At 40.6% G+C, this 15405-nt stretch overlaps 2 protein-coding genes and 1 long non-coding RNA gene across 3 annotated transcripts; 1 reads left to right on the top strand and 2 right to left on the bottom strand.

The window, feature by feature from the left end:
- Nucleotides 1-640: 640 nt before the first annotated feature.
- Nucleotides 641-3142, bottom strand: LOC103983992 (FT-interacting protein 1). Its single transcript, XM_009401380.3, has one exon. The coding sequence runs from the start codon at nucleotides 3140-3142 to the stop codon at nucleotides 755-757; it is 2388 nt and encodes a 795-aa protein (XP_009399655.2). The 3' UTR covers nucleotides 641-754.
- Nucleotides 3143-6496: 3354 nt separating this feature from the next.
- Nucleotides 6497-10058, bottom strand: LOC135629128 (ras-related protein RGP1-like). The gene is made up of 2 exons (XM_065136305.1): nucleotides 9557-10058; nucleotides 6497-7271 (listed from the first exon to the last, which is right to left on the bottom strand). Exons 1-2 carry the CDS (start codon nucleotides 9793-9795, stop codon nucleotides 6824-6826), a joined length of 687 nt encoding a protein of 228 aa, XP_064992377.1. The 5' UTR covers nucleotides 9796-10058; the 3' UTR covers nucleotides 6497-6823.
- A 677-nt stretch (nucleotides 10059-10735) lies between these two features.
- Nucleotides 10736-14946, top strand: LOC135629129 (uncharacterized). The gene is made up of 3 exons (XR_010493174.1): nucleotides 10736-13776; nucleotides 13902-14060; nucleotides 14142-14946. It is a non-coding gene; the product is annotated as an uncharacterized LOC135629129 (long non-coding RNA).
- Nucleotides 14947-15405: the final 459 nt, after the last annotated feature.

Genomic DNA, 15405 nt, shown 5'->3' with positions numbered 1-15405 from the left:
AAATACATATACATAATTAGCCCCGTTATATATACAGAGAAATAAATTTATGTCCGCCGATGATTCATTTGTCCGATCTGTCGCTCGGCTGACCATCCCGAACCCCTTCGACGGGAAAAAGAAGGCGAATCTTACGGTTCTTCTTCCTCGGCCTCTTCCGTCGATCTTTCTCGCCATGGCTCCTCCGGGTCTGCTTCCCGTCACCGGTAAGCCATTTTTATTCAAGCTTTCTACATCAGTTATATCGCTCATGTTATTTGAATGTCTGGTGGTGGATTTTTGTGGCTAGGGCCTTCGAGTTTCGCCTTTCTCCTGTTCTTGGATTCGCACCCTTTGTGTTCCGCTTGGATACTCGAATTGTCTCTTCTTTCCTGGATCCTCGTAGGCGACAATCGGTAGACACGGTAATCGTTGTCATGGCGAAATGCCTTCTTGAGAGACAGATCGGGATGATCGGGTTGCAATCACGTATATCTAGGCAGTTTGAAGCGAAAGAGTAGGGTTACATGGAAATCAACAGAACAAGTTAAAATCTTTAGCAAGGGTATTAGCGAAGGCCACACCATGATGCTCATCGGTTGACAAATTAGGAGAAGGTTGGTAACCTTTTTTATTTCTGGTTTACAACGTGGAAATGAGATTGAAGATAAAAGGCATCGTCTTACTGAAATCAAGTGGACGTAATGCAACACAACATGTTACGAAAATTCAAATCACAAATCACAAATTGGTGAGCTCCAGATACCATACCCTCTTAGAGCATACTGTCAATCCGAGATGGCAATCTCCTGAAGAAGTTGATGGGCACTGAGGGCAGTTTGCTGCGGAATCTGGGATGGCGGAGCATGTAGAGGCCAGCAACGAGAGCCACCAACCTGAAGGGCGCAATGTACAGCGCCACAGCTGCGCATAGACAGAACACCACAAACATGCAAGTAGCTCTTGGATCCCTCCAGCTCAACAGTGACTGGAGTCTCTCCCCTTGTGTTGCCATGTCTCCTGCCACAGTTTGTATCCTCCCAGCCACACTGCGTAACCGGTCATACCTCATGTGGACTACGTCGTGGGGCTTCGATGTTGGGAAGGTGTCGAATTCCTCATCGAGCTCATCCGGATGCACAGCCTCCGCCCATGATAGCTTGGTGTCCATATGAGGTGGGTGCCTTGGCCTGAATCTATAGTTCCAAAGCCCGATCATGAACATGTACAGAAATATAGTTGGTAGAATCAGCTCCGGGTACCAGACCAGTATCAGGAGTAGCACATGAACTAGCACGGTTGTGATTGGGTTCTTCCAGTGGCGCACATCGCCGAACCACTTGAACATGCTGATCAGACCTGAGAGCAGCGACATGATCCTGAAGAAGTTGGCCTTGCTCCTCCTCATGCTCCACATGTGAGACTCCACATCCAGCATATACTCCACCACCTCTTTCCGCAGTGGTGGCTCTGCCCTTCCGAGCCTCGCAGCGACAATGTTCATTGACTGGTACCTGAGGCTGTCCAGTTGGTTCACTGTGAACGGGTGCAGGTAATGCATCTTGGGAAGCACTGGATGGCCATAGAGATAAATCATGTTGGCAAGTGACAGGCAGGTGAAGCGTATGGCCAGCTGAAGCTCTCCCATTTTCTTCACTCCTGAAGATTGGAGGACGATCAGGGGGTATGTATGTCTATACAGTCTGTCGGTTTCAAGTGTTGAGAGTCTGATTCTGACCTTCCCTATCTTTGAATCTCTTGGAGCAGGTCCACCTCCACCGTGCCGGTCACTGCTACCAAGGTGGCAATTGTCAAAGACACCAATGGTGATCACTGTGCTTGGGTCGAACACCTCCCAGGTGTACTGCTCATTCCAGGTTGGAGCGAATGTGCCGACCATGGTTCTTGTCCGGATCCACTTCTGCCCATACTTTGCAACACAGTAAGCATCAGTGGCTCCTCTGCCTTCCCTCATCTTCATTGGAAGCAGCTCATTTGCACCCAAGATTCCAACCTCCAAGATGCCGACCGGTGGCTTCCAGAGCTGGCGAGCTGTGGGTTGTTGATCACTAATGTACATTGTTGATTCATCCATCACATGATAAGCTCCCTCGAGGCAAACTCGGAGGTGGATCCTGCTGGAGAATCTGAGCTCTCTTCTTGTTTCACCTTCCAAGATTCCTATTCCGAACTTCTCCAGGTCAAACCACCGTGAATGAACCACCGGACGGTGATCCAACCTCTTCTCAAACAGTGTCAATGGCAGTGATGCCCTTCCCAGCACATCGTCCTTTCTTGGGCTCACACGGTCTTCGACGGTGAGGGCTAGTTGTTCTTCAAATGGCTCTGCCGCCACAAATATGAGATCTTCATTCCAAAGTGGATTAAGTGTCGCCGTTTGGCATATCTTCGTTTTGAGCATCTGGTTACCAACTTGGGCCTTCACAAAGACCTCAGGTGCCCGGCCCCTGACATTTGGTTGAACATCTTGGGCTTCAATGACATTAACTCTGAGGTACCAGAGTTTAGGGGAGACATAGACCTTTGAGCGGATGTTGACTACTCCTTCCCCATGGACGGAAGCTGCATCAGAGTGCCATGCCTCTGGGAAGGCTTCATCTGCCTGTGTCCCAACCCAAACTGCGAGCATGACCTCCCCCCTAACCTTCCCTTCCCCTCTGCGATCCTCCAGCCGATACCACTGGGGGGCTAAGGGACTGTCAGGGGGAACTCTGGTGGGCACTTCATTGAGATCAAACACCACCTTCCCCAGGTAGTCATCTCTTCCAACCATCTCCTTATCCTTTACAAAGATTTCCAGTAGTGATGATTGGATGCGCTCCTTGGAGAATGCAAACACCTGGTTCCACTCTGGGTTGGTCTTCTTATCAAAGTGCCTGGTGGTGCCTCTGTAGTTGCCCAGCTTCACCTCAATGTAAGGATCACAATTCATGGTGATGGGGTTGCTTAGAAGGTCTTTGGCTTTGACGACTCGCACATAGAGGTAGTACATCTGCTCCACCAAATCGTAAGTGCTTGTGAGCTTGTCGGTGCTGCCGCTGAGCCAACCAGGGACTCCACTGCGGGTGGTCCCTCCGGTTGGCCATCGGTCGCCAAGCAATGGATTGGTGTTCTTCAGTTCATTGTGCTGGCGGTGGCTCATTGTTGTTGTTGCCGTTGCTGCTGAGTTCTTTGCCCTTTTCCTGCTTCCTAGTGCTTGTTTTTTTGGCAGAGGAAAGAGCTGGAATGTAAGTAGAAAATAGAAAAAACTATGTTTCTGGTGAAGATCTCTGGAGAATTCTGTCTACGTACAACTACATTGGAATCATATGAGTCTTACCTTATAGAAGATGTTGGAATCAGTGGACAATCTCTCGTTTTGCTAAAATGCTTCTGAGGCAAATTGGTAGCATCAGATTCAAATGTAGTGGTTTCGGGTTGCTGAAGTTGAACTCGATGGAAGTGGGTCGATTTCTGTCTCTGTCTTCGAGTATAAGTATTTTTGGCATCCAGTACTACCACATGTTGGCTTCATGTTTTCAACTTTCAGGCCACTAAATTCTGATTGAACTTTGCCTTCAGTGGCTGCAAGGAAGCAACTCATTGCAAGCAATTGTAACCCTGATTCTGAAGCAAAGTTGTTCCTGATAGCATTCCTGGGTAGCCTGATATGAAGGAAGGAATAGAAACTATCCTGGATACCTTTCCTGATGTCTTTCTGGAAGGAAGCTTTGCCTATAGGCAAGTCACTTCTTTCACAGAGAAGCAAGGGTTGTTTTTTCTGGGGCTGTGGCTCTAGTAGGGTTCATCGATAGATCTCATGTTACTCTTGGAATATATTGAAGGAAGAAGAATGAGTTATTGAATCGTGGGCTTTCTATTCATCTTGCCTTTTCCCGTAATCAGATGAGTTGCTGGAAGACTTCCAGGCTGGTTATGGCAATTTGAACATGCCTTGCTATCTGTCATAAACTTTCTAGACTAACTCTGAGACAGCCCTAAGATGGGTATAAAGGGGTACCCATGTTCTTCTAACCAACATCCTTCACTGGACTGCAAAAGCAAAACAGTCTACCAGAAATAAAAAGAGTAAGTAGATATAAATATTGAAAGAAAAATAGAAAGATTTTTGCAGCTTTTCTCTCATGTTGACCTTGGTATTGCATGATTGTGTATCAGGCTTGTTCATTATAACCTTGATGGTAAATCTTGTAGTTTCAATCAGTTTTTCATTATCAAGTTATTACTTTCTTCAGCTTCCCACTGGCTTTCTTTGCTCATGCAACTAGCTATTTCTTACCATGACTTTGTGTGCGTCACTTAAAATTTCAGCACAATGTACTGTTTTATTCTAAAATCACAATGTGATTGATTGGAGCTTCTCTTGCAAGCCTTTTTTTGTTGCTTTTTCTTTTTGCAGTATGACATTTGGTGATTCCCTGTCTTTCTCGCTTTTAGTGAACATTCTGTCAGGTTAAACTCAAGGAGCTTTCAATCCCATAACAGTAGGCATCAGATAATGATTTTCATTATTCCATCTAAAGCATCTCCAAATAATGAATGGTTTACCATACTCATGCATTATGTCAAATCTTGGATCTTATGATATTCAAATAACAATTGAAACATACCTTATTATTGTTTTGTGTGTTTGAGACAGTGAAGGTGTTTCTTTTGTGATTTTGCTTGGGAAACCTCCATGGTCAAGCATTTTACTGGTTCTTTTCTTCTTGTTTGTGGTTTCGTACTCATTAGAACGGTCATATGGTTATGGTTTAGAATTTTCTGATACCTTTGTTGTTACCCTCCTGATGACAAAAGGAGTTATCAGACATATCATGTTGTACTTGATTGTGTTTATGGTTACCTTTATTCCTTGAAGTAGGATCACTCGTGCTAAGCCTTTTTCTTCTTGTTCCCTCTTGATGACTGCGGGAATGATCTGATGTAATACTTGGCCAATCCACTGACTTTGTTGCCTTTATTCCTTGCTGCAGGAATATATTCTTCTGAGGACCACTACAAACTCTAGAAAAAGGTCTCAGTTTCCATCCGTTGTCAGATGTGATCTTAGCCATGATACTTTCTGAGATACTGAGGGCATAGTTGATGAGGAACGAATGCATGCCAAGAACAGTGATTTTTGGAGAGGCAAATGGGTGATTAAAACAACTATATCGCTATCTAAATTTGTTGGTCTACCAGTATCTGTTGTCGGTGATACGGCCGTCTGTTGTTGGTTGCCCAATTGTTGATAGTCTTAATTTGATTGCACAATTGAACAAAATTTACTCATAGTGGAAACCGAGAAGCAGGGATTAGACGATGTATTTTGATCATTTCTAAATCATGCCGTGGGAGTTTTGTGCGTTGAGCCACCCTTTAATAAGAGTTTTATTGTTTAGTCAGATCTAATCTAATGATCCTTTTCATGGAATCCCAAACTTACACTTGAATTGGAAGATGTATGGTAATTTGATATTTGATGTTGTGCTATAAAATTTTGAAATCTAGGAAGGTAATGGTAGTGAAATTGCTTTTGCCAGCGAGCTTAGAATTTCTGTGGCCCATCAGACTAATTTGACCGTGTAAAGAAAGCCATAAAATATCATAGGTGGTAGTTTTGGTAAACAAATTTCTGATCCATATGCCTTGTTCATTTGGAAGTTTTTTTTTTTTTTATATGTTCTTGAGAATATCAATTGTCTCTGTCAAATCCAAATTGGGTAATTTAATTGGCCTATTAATTTATTTGATCTAAGCCAATCGTTTAAAATGATTAAGTTTAAGTTAATAATATTATACTCATGGAGGTTTTATAAATTAATTTTAAATTTTTTTTTTATCAACTTGGGATGTAATGAAAGTGTCACAATCCTCCCGGACTTGGTATATTATCAAGAATTAATATAATCTAAAATAAAAAAAATCTATTGTACCGATAGCTCTACACTATGACATGCATATGCTCTCTTAAGTTGATGATAATACATTCATCAAATTCTGTTCTTACAAAGTAATTCAAATATTTATTAGTTTCTAAGATGAGATTAAATGAGCGTGTTGCCGTTTTCTTTGATAAAAGGAAAGTAGGATTTAGATAGGTGAATATAATGATCGAATAAAATATAAAAAGCAGCTTCAGTGCATCAAATAATTATTTGTGTGGAATATCTGCAAGGGGAAGTAAGAAGGGTAATCTAATCCGACTCTGTCAACAGGTCATTCTAGCTCAGTTATCTAGTTTAATCTACTTTTAAGCCGGTTAAGATAACCAAAGTCAAAATCTAAAGAACACCAAGCAAGAGGAACTAAAAATAGCTAGAGTTCAAAGCTACCTTTGGTTTGTCAAATTTACAATTACTGCTGCTGCTAGATGATCCAATATGATCTTAGAGCAAAATAGAAGGACTTCATGCAAGAAAAGTTTCAATCGAGTCATAGTTCAGATTGACCACTGCACGACAGAATAGAGCTGTGAAACTGAGGGAGAATCTATTGCTACTCAAACCACAGAGGTCAATCCATGATAAAACTCTGGCGCTGAGACTCGTGAGACCGCAAAACGACACAAATTAACAGAGAATTAAAACAATTTCGTTTCAAGAATCTTGAAATTAATAAGGAGAATCAAAAAAATCCAAAGCTTCATGCTCTATAAAATCTTTTGCCGTGTCTACAAAAAAAAAACTAGAGAGGCAAAAAAAATCAAAATCAAAATCTTTTTATCATTGCAAGAACATGAACTTTAAAGACAGTAGTAGAGAGGAGAACATGAAGCACCTACCCAGAATCCAATCGACAAGCAAATAACAAAAGATGCACAAACATGCAAGTAGACGATTCAGGAGGAGGAACAGCATGTGGCTTTGTTGGCACTTGGAGGATCCTGCCCGGGGACTACTATACTGGTTCCCTTGAGCAGGCTGGAGTTGCCAGCAGACTGTGCCTCATCATTGGCAGCGAGGGACTTCTTGCTGACGATCCGATGGATCTCAGTGAGCACGGTCTGGAAAGCACTCTCCACGTTGGTGGATTCAAGAGCGGAGGTCTCCATGAAGAAGAGACTCTCACGCTGGGCGAACTCCTTGGCGTCCTCGGTGGGGACTGCGCGAAGGCTTCCCAGGTCGGACTTGTTTCCGATGAGCATTATTACGATGTTCCTGTCGGCATGGCCACGCAGTTCCTCCAGCCACCTCGCCACATGATCGAACGACTGGCGTTTAGTGATGTCGTACACCAGCATTGCGCCCACTGCACCTCTGTAGTATGCACTTGTTACCGCTCGGTACCTGATGCAGATCACCATCCCACATTCCTAGCGTTAGAACCCAGGAGAGTATAACCATAAGCAAAGACAACCCAGTTTGTCAGTGGAGATGCAATAACAACAAAGTCACAGTTACATGGATTTTTTTACTGTCAATGAGTTCCATAAAAATCATATTTAAATCCTTATTTATAATTTCTGATAAAATCCTTTTAGTCCTTTCTTCTTTTATCTCTCCGATTATCACTAATATTAATTGTTTCATATCTCTTACCTAAATATAGATCTTGGCAAACATGATACTCAAGACAAATGTCAAGAATCTATTTTGTTTGAGCATCCATTAAATCAGTATAAATTTGTTATACAAAGTATCAAAATCTAGCATGGATATATATATATAATGCGATTGCAAAATGGCAGAATTGAAGAGAAATAAGCCCCATAAAGATCAAGCACAGAAAACCAGTACATTTCATCAATATGAAGAACGTAAACTTCACTACACCTCCTGCAAAAACAGTAAAGAATGTGATATTCTGGTTTTGACGATTTGATAGAAGACAGGTTGATCCTGCTATTATCCAACCATTTTATAGATGGTCTTAACTGCCACTAATGTTATATATTAAGAAAAACAAGGTCAGAAGCAAATGCTCAGATTTTGACAGATAATATCAGGAAAGCATGTCATTGTCTCCCTTCTACTATTTGATACACAAGTTTAAACTTTACCATTTCATAAAAGCATGAAACAATTTAAGACCAAAAAAAAGAACTAGGGTCATCTGCAAATCTTATGGAACCATCTTGGGATCTTGATTTCCAGTAGATCTTTGTGTCATTTGAGCCATAATTGAGGTGATATCTCAAGACAAGGACAAGACTCGTATACACCACAACTTAATCCAGAGAAGTCTTAACATCTACTAAAACACCATTTAGGAGCCTTTTTCACACGGATGATCCTGTGAATTGTTGTATTTGAGTGAAGCATTTTTCATCAAAGATTCACCGCAAAAAAACATTCTTCACTTTCAGATTAACTAAGTAGACAAGCGTGTGATCATTAGAATGTTGACATAGAGTCCGTAAAGCATGAACACCAGCATGGGATGGAGCGTGGAAATGACATGATATGCACATTGAAATGTCAAAACTTGCAGATGTAGGAAATGGCACGGGTGAACACAACAATTAACACATGTATATGACATGATATGCACATAGGAATGCCAAAACTTGCAGGTGTAGGGAATGGCACGGATGAACACAACAATTAACACACAATGTCAAGCTTATTATGCTAAAAGTTCACAAAATACTTATTCTTCTTAATCCTGGAGCTGTCAACTACGTCTTGCATCCAATTAGCACCACTCTTTGCCCTGAATTACCATGGAAAATGATCCAAATTGCAAAAATTGGAGATCCAGTATCATAAACATTATAGGTTATGTAACTAGAAACTAAGTGAAACAAATCCAATCAGACAATTCTGCCTCATGTCATAGAGTTCTAAGCTTTCAGAACCACCATGGTTTTAATTTCAATTGAATTTACGACTTAGCAGCAAGAGCAAAAGGTTCTACCAAATACAACAGCTTTAGTAAGGGGTTCAATTAACGCATACTATAACTCCAAACAATCAAAATAATTCTATTTCCATGTTATTAAACCTAACAAGAAAATAAGCGGTATGCATCTGGATTTATAGATTTCATTGTGGATCCTCAAATGCCCTGTTATGGCTCATTTAGGGTTGACTTTCTTCGGTCTCAAAAAATCTAGATCTCTAGTTTATTCCTTTGTTCCTCTTTACACTGCATTATTCTCGTCAGATCTCATAAAAAACCTACAACATGTAACTATGAGAGGCTGGAACGTCTTCTAGTTTCGATAACCAACAATGGGCCAAGCACCCAAACCAGGGTGACGAAAAAAAGAAAGAGAATTGCATTAGATGCTTGATACATTGTACTAGAAGAACAATGCGAAGGCACAGCATAGCCAAGAAAGATCCAAATGCAGCGTCAGAACCAGATTCGAGGTTGGCACAACATGGCGGAACCAAACATCATCGATCAGCAGTTCGCATCCGACGTAAATCAATGCGTAAAAGATGCCCAACCAAAGGATCGAACAATTATTGATGAATTGATTGGTTGATCAATAATATCGATCAAGAAAACATAGTTGCTGTCATACGATGATCAAATAGCGTCATTTTGATCGATAAAATCAGGGTTGGATGACCCATATAACGAAAAGAAGGGAAGAGAAGGGGAAATTGATTGAAGAGGGCACCTTTCTTGGCCGGCGGTATCCCAGATCTGGGCCTTGATGGTCTTGCTGTCAATGGTGAGGGTACGGGTCTGGAACTCGACGCCGATGGTGGCCTTGGAATCGACGCTGAACTCGTTACGGGAGAAGCGGGCGAGCAGCTGCGACTTGCCCACCGCCGAGTCCCCGATCAGCACCACCTTGAACACGTAGTCGATCTTCTGGTTGAACTCCCCGTAGTAGTTCCGACTCCCCGACGACATCCTCTATCTCTCTGACTCGATCCTACTCGACCGACCGATCGCTCGCTCAGGCGAACGAATCACCACGGCGATTATCGCCACCAGGAATAATAAGAAGAAGAAAATGACGAGATCGATCCGAGGGAAGAAGACGACGATGACGCCTTCGTCGGTCACACGAATGAATCTATGCCGAACTCTATCTCTTTCTCTCTCTCCCTCTCTCTCTCTATATCAGACTTCCTTCGGGCGCCAAAGAAACCAGAGAACAGAATTGGCTGAGGGACAAGAGAGAGATGGAGCGCGTTTAGAGAGAAAGAGAGAGCGTCGTGATTCGCGAATGATGTGATCGCCGCGTGATTGAACGATGATGGAGGAATGCCACGCACGCGACTGCTTTCTTTTTTATGCTATTTACTATTTTATAAAAATAATTTTATCATATGCTAATTTTAATACTATATATACTGTGACAATAGAGTTACATTTGAAAGATTTTGTGCTTTATTTTCTTTATTTGTATTTGATTCTGTTTTATATTTGGTGATCTTATAGTTTAGGTTTCATAAAATGATTTAAAGAAGTAGATTTATAGTTAATCTTAACTATAGATATATATATATCTTAGAAAATATCATAATATTATATTATTTATTATAATGATATTAAAGAGCGATATAAGACTTTTCTCAGCACAAATCTCAAAGCAGCTACATGGGTTAGGCTCCTCTACTCAATCAAACATCGATTAAAACAGTAGTGGGATGGTAATGAAAGCAGATTGCTAACTATCCTTATATTGGGCTCATGGCCCATCAGTGTCGTCTAAGATGAGCTCAACCATCTCATAGATCTTGGGTTCGGACCGGTCCGTCCAAATTAAGGCCTCGACCGGAATCGAATCGCCGGTTTATTTCGGTTCTCCATCTTCGGCCGACCCACCCTTGTCAGGGAATCGGCTCGGAGCTCCGCAACACCCTAACGGTGGCGACGGTCGCAAGGAACGGTGACGTCATATGGATCCGCTCCCTCCCTTCTTCTCCGTCCATCTCTGCGGAGCCTGTGATCGGCTCCGTCGGTTAGTTTCCCTTGTCCCCGGTCGATCGTCATTGCCGTCACATTCGTCCAAGCCTGGGCTTGATGATGTGGGCGAACACATAGTTAAGCAGAACATGGATTTCCTTTGAAAGCAACTACTAGCTTGAAAAAATTTAATGTCGTTATTTTTCTGAATTTTCATGCTAACTCGATTGAAATTAGATAATGCCAGACAACCATGATGGAATTCATTCTGTTGAGACCTATAAGTTAGATGGAATTGCGAAAATATTCGTGTATTATATTCATAGATATCTTTTTCTTTTCCTGTTGTAACTTTGTCGCATATTTATTTTTATTATGTTAATTCTAGTATGAATCATTAAAAATATTTGCTGTTTGTGGACTATGGAAGTGATTCTGGCTCTGGCTCTACTGTGTCTGTTTGCCAAACAAATCTTAAGCCCTTTGTGACGTTTAATCATACTTCTTTAGTAGAAGGACAGGAGTGATTCCTTTATCGACCTTATAAAGTACACCAAGGCTTGTCTAGGTTATTTAGTTAAAAGATCACTAGCAATTTTGATGTTGAATTTAGCCAATGGTTTGTGTTCTTGCTTCGAGTTAGCTTATAAGATCATGTTGTTAAATAAAAAAATTCCCAACATCAGCAATATTTGATGTCATTGGATCGTGTTAGACTGTTGGGTAGTGTTTATGTCAGATTAAGATGCATTTATTAGACCAAAACTTCCACCCAAACTGCTAAACTTGAACCTAACCCACCTAATACATGTGTAACCTAACCTAACCTTTGGGCTTAGATCAAATTATATTATAGATGATAGATTTAAACCAATTTAAATAAAAACCCTTCACTGACAATTTAATCAATCCAGTAGTAGAATTTGACCTATTTATAACCAATAAGCATGATATGATCGACACTCATTTGAAAATGATACATTGATGTGCTTAATCCGATTATTACTGATTCAAGTGGGTTAGTCATGACAGTTTCCTAAATTCATTCAATAAGAGTCTCTCTGCTTGGGACATGCACAAAATGCTAATAGTTTTGATTTTGAAGTTAGTTATCATGACCAACTTGTGATCTGCACTCAGCCATTAGATCTGCCACATTGTGGTTGTTAATTCAGTAACTTAGGTTTGTCAACTTGTTGTAAATTGATCAAGTCATAATAAAATTTATCTTTTCCTTTCTATTTTCTTTTTCTGTATTCAGCTGATGTTATGCGGATAATTTTTAATCATCTCCACCTGACATCATCGGAGAATGAGGCTTCTAACTCTAAGAATTTTGCGTATATAGGGCCATATATTAAAGCTCATAATTGCATTTTTGTTTGATAACTGGAGAGAAGCATATAAGTTTCTACTGCTCTCAAAAAAAATTCCAAACAAACTTTGGTCATATTCGATATAGACTTGGTTGTGTTTGCCATCTCTCTGTTGGATGTTAGGCCTGAAAAGTTGATGATCTATCCAACTGTAGCTGTTAAGATGTACTGGTATACTTGGTACATAAAGTAAGATATGCTTGCTGTCACCCTGTTAGGTGTCGGGCCTGAAAAGGTGATGGTCTAATCCAACTGTGTCCTTTAACAAGTACTGGTATATTTAGTACCCTGAATTTTTCCTTCAGTTGCTTCCCTGTTAATCAACACATTGACTGGTTACCATTCTTGTTGGAAGGAATGATACATCATCCTAAATTTGTATAATGTTTGTACATATGGGGCCTTCATTTTTAAGTTTCAAGTTCCTTTTGTCTTGTTCTATGTGTTATTTGAAGAACAAAAACTTTCAACTCAGGGCAGAAAAGGGTAGTGAATGAGATTCTTGGCAGTAAAATTGTCCAATTGTTTTATAGAGATTAAACAAGTTCTTCCATGTGCAACTATGTATAGCATCATCCAGTTACGGGCCAATCTATTTCGTAACAAGGGACTATTTTTTCGTTTTCCATCTGATGGTCATAATTACTCAAGGAAACAGTAGGTAATGCTTTAGATAATGGTGGAACACTTTTGGAATAATTTTTCTAATGGATTTCAGCCATCTCTTCTTCGTTTTTGATATGTATATGTATATATATTTATTTACATATTCTTTTTCTTGTGATTTACATTAGCCATGAATTTTTACCAGTGTATGTTATGACATATGCCTCGTGGTTGTAATCATCCTTTTTCTGTTATTGTTATTTTATGCACATATGTTTACTTGCCCAACCTCAGTAGCTTTTAGGTTGGGTTGTCGGTGCAATGACTTTCAAGGCATCAGCATATCTGGTATAGATGGCATATTTATCACAGATCACTTTCTGCTTACACTTCAGCTAGGCCTCTACCTATTGCAGCTCAGAGGTATAACAACCTTGCTTGCAACCCAATGCTCTTAGCCGTGTGCTAGGCAGTTTGTTAGACCCCTTGGTGCTTCTCCTTTGGTTTCTGATGATCGTGATGGTTACGCAAATGAAGAAGAATGCTGCGATCTCCAATAATGACTCTTCAGCTTCATGGTCTCTCAAACAGGTGGTTCATTTAATCTGATAGTGAAAGCTCATCCAATTACACATGCTCTTATGAGGCACCATTAAAATACAAGGAGGGCTTATTTGATAATTCATTTTCTTAGTTGTGTTCCCTTGCTTGCTGTCCCTGATTTAATGATAATGGCAGATTATTGATTAACAAGAGAAAATATGTGCCAATCGGAATACGGTGTATTTGATTTTCTGGAGGAATTTATCATAAACTGGCGTCTTGCTTAATACAGCTAAAGTTGACAGTCAAATGAATAGTGTTTGTCAGTCCATCATCGCACAATTTCTCAAGGTTCTCAGTTTGGTGATAGCCCACGTGTGATTCATTGGATGTGTGAATTCAGTCTTCAGATGTATTCCTTTTTCATTCCTCATGTCTTTACATTGTCATTCCAGTAAGTGACTCTTATAATTTGTTTCTCATGTATTTACGTTGTTATTCCAGTAAGTGATTCTTATAATTTGTGGTAACTCCGTAAACTAGCTCTCTTCTTACACCTCCTCTATTATTGAAACCAAGGGACCACTCTGCAACATGGAACCTGTTGGATCTAAGACATGACGTTGGTTGGTGGCTATCATGAAGCAACCGGCTGGTTGCATAATCAAAGCCTCTTACTTTCTAGGTCTTCGGTGCATTCAATTAGCAATATGGAACAAGAAGGGTCTACATATGAATGTAAGTATGAGAACAATTTACTTATCACTTCCGACACCTTGTTGCTGTTTATTCATCCTTTTGTTGCTGCAATTCTTGCAGGGATAACATATTGTGCTCCATGTCAATAATTTCCACCTTTTTTGTTTCAAAACAAAGAACAAAGAATTACATATGGTGGACCTCAGGAACTTGTTGCCTAGACTTGGCCTGTGGGTTGTGTTCAAACGTGTACAGAATGCTTTGAGTTAAAAAAATGCTTCGAGTTAAAAGAATATGAATGTTAATATCATTCATGCCTTTAATTGTGGGCAGATTTCCTGTGGGATTTTTATCTTTTTCCCCTCTAATCCAAATGTCCAACTTCCAGTTTTGGCTGAAGCTCTGTAGTGATCAATGTAGACGTCAGGTTTTTAAGCACTACAAGAAGGTTTTATTCTTCCCCAAGTACCAGAATAAACAAGCAAGCAGGCAGCAATATGATGTTTTAGCTGTTTCTTTACCTTGCTTTTCCAAGACTAATTGAGACTTCATTTAAATTATATTATGCAGGAAGTCAGCTCGTTCCACTCTCAGCTACTCAACAAAAGGGATGATCAAGAATAAGGACCTTGCTTATGAGCAGATTAAAGCTGGATTAGCTAGTACAACAACTGCAGTCATTCAAATGGCCATCCACACTTCAATGGAATTGAAGGAGACGGCATGCCACCTTGCTTCAACACCACTATTCCACCGACATTGGTTTACCTACCCATCGTAGGTCAAAGGTGGCAGCTCTGTGTTCCCTAGTATGTGTTCTTATGACTCCAACCACCCCATGCATTTGCTTTATCTCCTTCATTTACTACTAAGATGTAGGGTACCTTATCATAGCTTTGATCCCCCTCAAGCATCACATGACTCTCTCTCAGCTTTTATTGTAGTGAAACTACTATATGACAAGCTCCCCATCCCTTCTTCACTTCTGGACTAATTTAATGTCGTTGCTGCTTGTTTATACCTCGAACACCAATTGTCGGTTGTGCATGGTGCCCTACAAGTTTAAAATGCTTCTCTGGATCCTGTAGCCCTAGAAAACATTGGAAGTATTTGCATTTATTAGTGGCCGTCTAAAAAAGCACTAGAATCTAGGGCATGTTTGGCAGGCCGCCACTGTTCATGGACCTCTCTAATTCATGGTGAGGGACCTGTTCCTTGTCCACATATGCCTTTGACATGTCACTACTACTACTGCTCGTGCTATAATAATTTGTTGGCATTGGAAGGATGCATGCACATGCATGGATCCATTGCCAGGCAAGTTCATTTTCCTCTTTGCTGTGATGATCTGTTCATTTCATCTCTGTCACTCAGGCCTCGTTCT

Source organism: Musa acuminata, chromosome BXJ3-1 (assembly GCF_036884655.1).
Source record: "Musa acuminata AAA Group cultivar baxijiao chromosome BXJ3-1, Cavendish_Baxijiao_AAA, whole genome shotgun sequence".
Lineage (NCBI taxonomy): Eukaryota > Viridiplantae > Streptophyta > Magnoliopsida > Zingiberales > Musaceae > Musa > Musa acuminata.
The sequence above is the reverse complement of the archived record's forward strand: the minus strand, read 5'-3'. Positions and strand labels throughout refer to the sequence as shown.

Bases quoted from the DNA above. Each gene is read 5' to 3' on its own strand.
- LOC135629128 (XM_065136305.1), bottom strand. From the start codon at position 9,795: ATGTCGTCGGGGAGTCGGAACTACTACGGGGAGTTCAACCAGAAGATC. The intron at 7,272-9,556 runs GTGCCCTCTTCA...GATCTGCATCAG, and splicing joins GATACCGCCGGCCAAGAAAG to GTACCGAGCGGTAACAAGTG.
- LOC103983992 (XM_009401380.3), bottom strand. From the start codon at position 3,142: ATGAGCCACCGCCAGCACAATGAACTGAAGAACACCAATCCATTGCTT.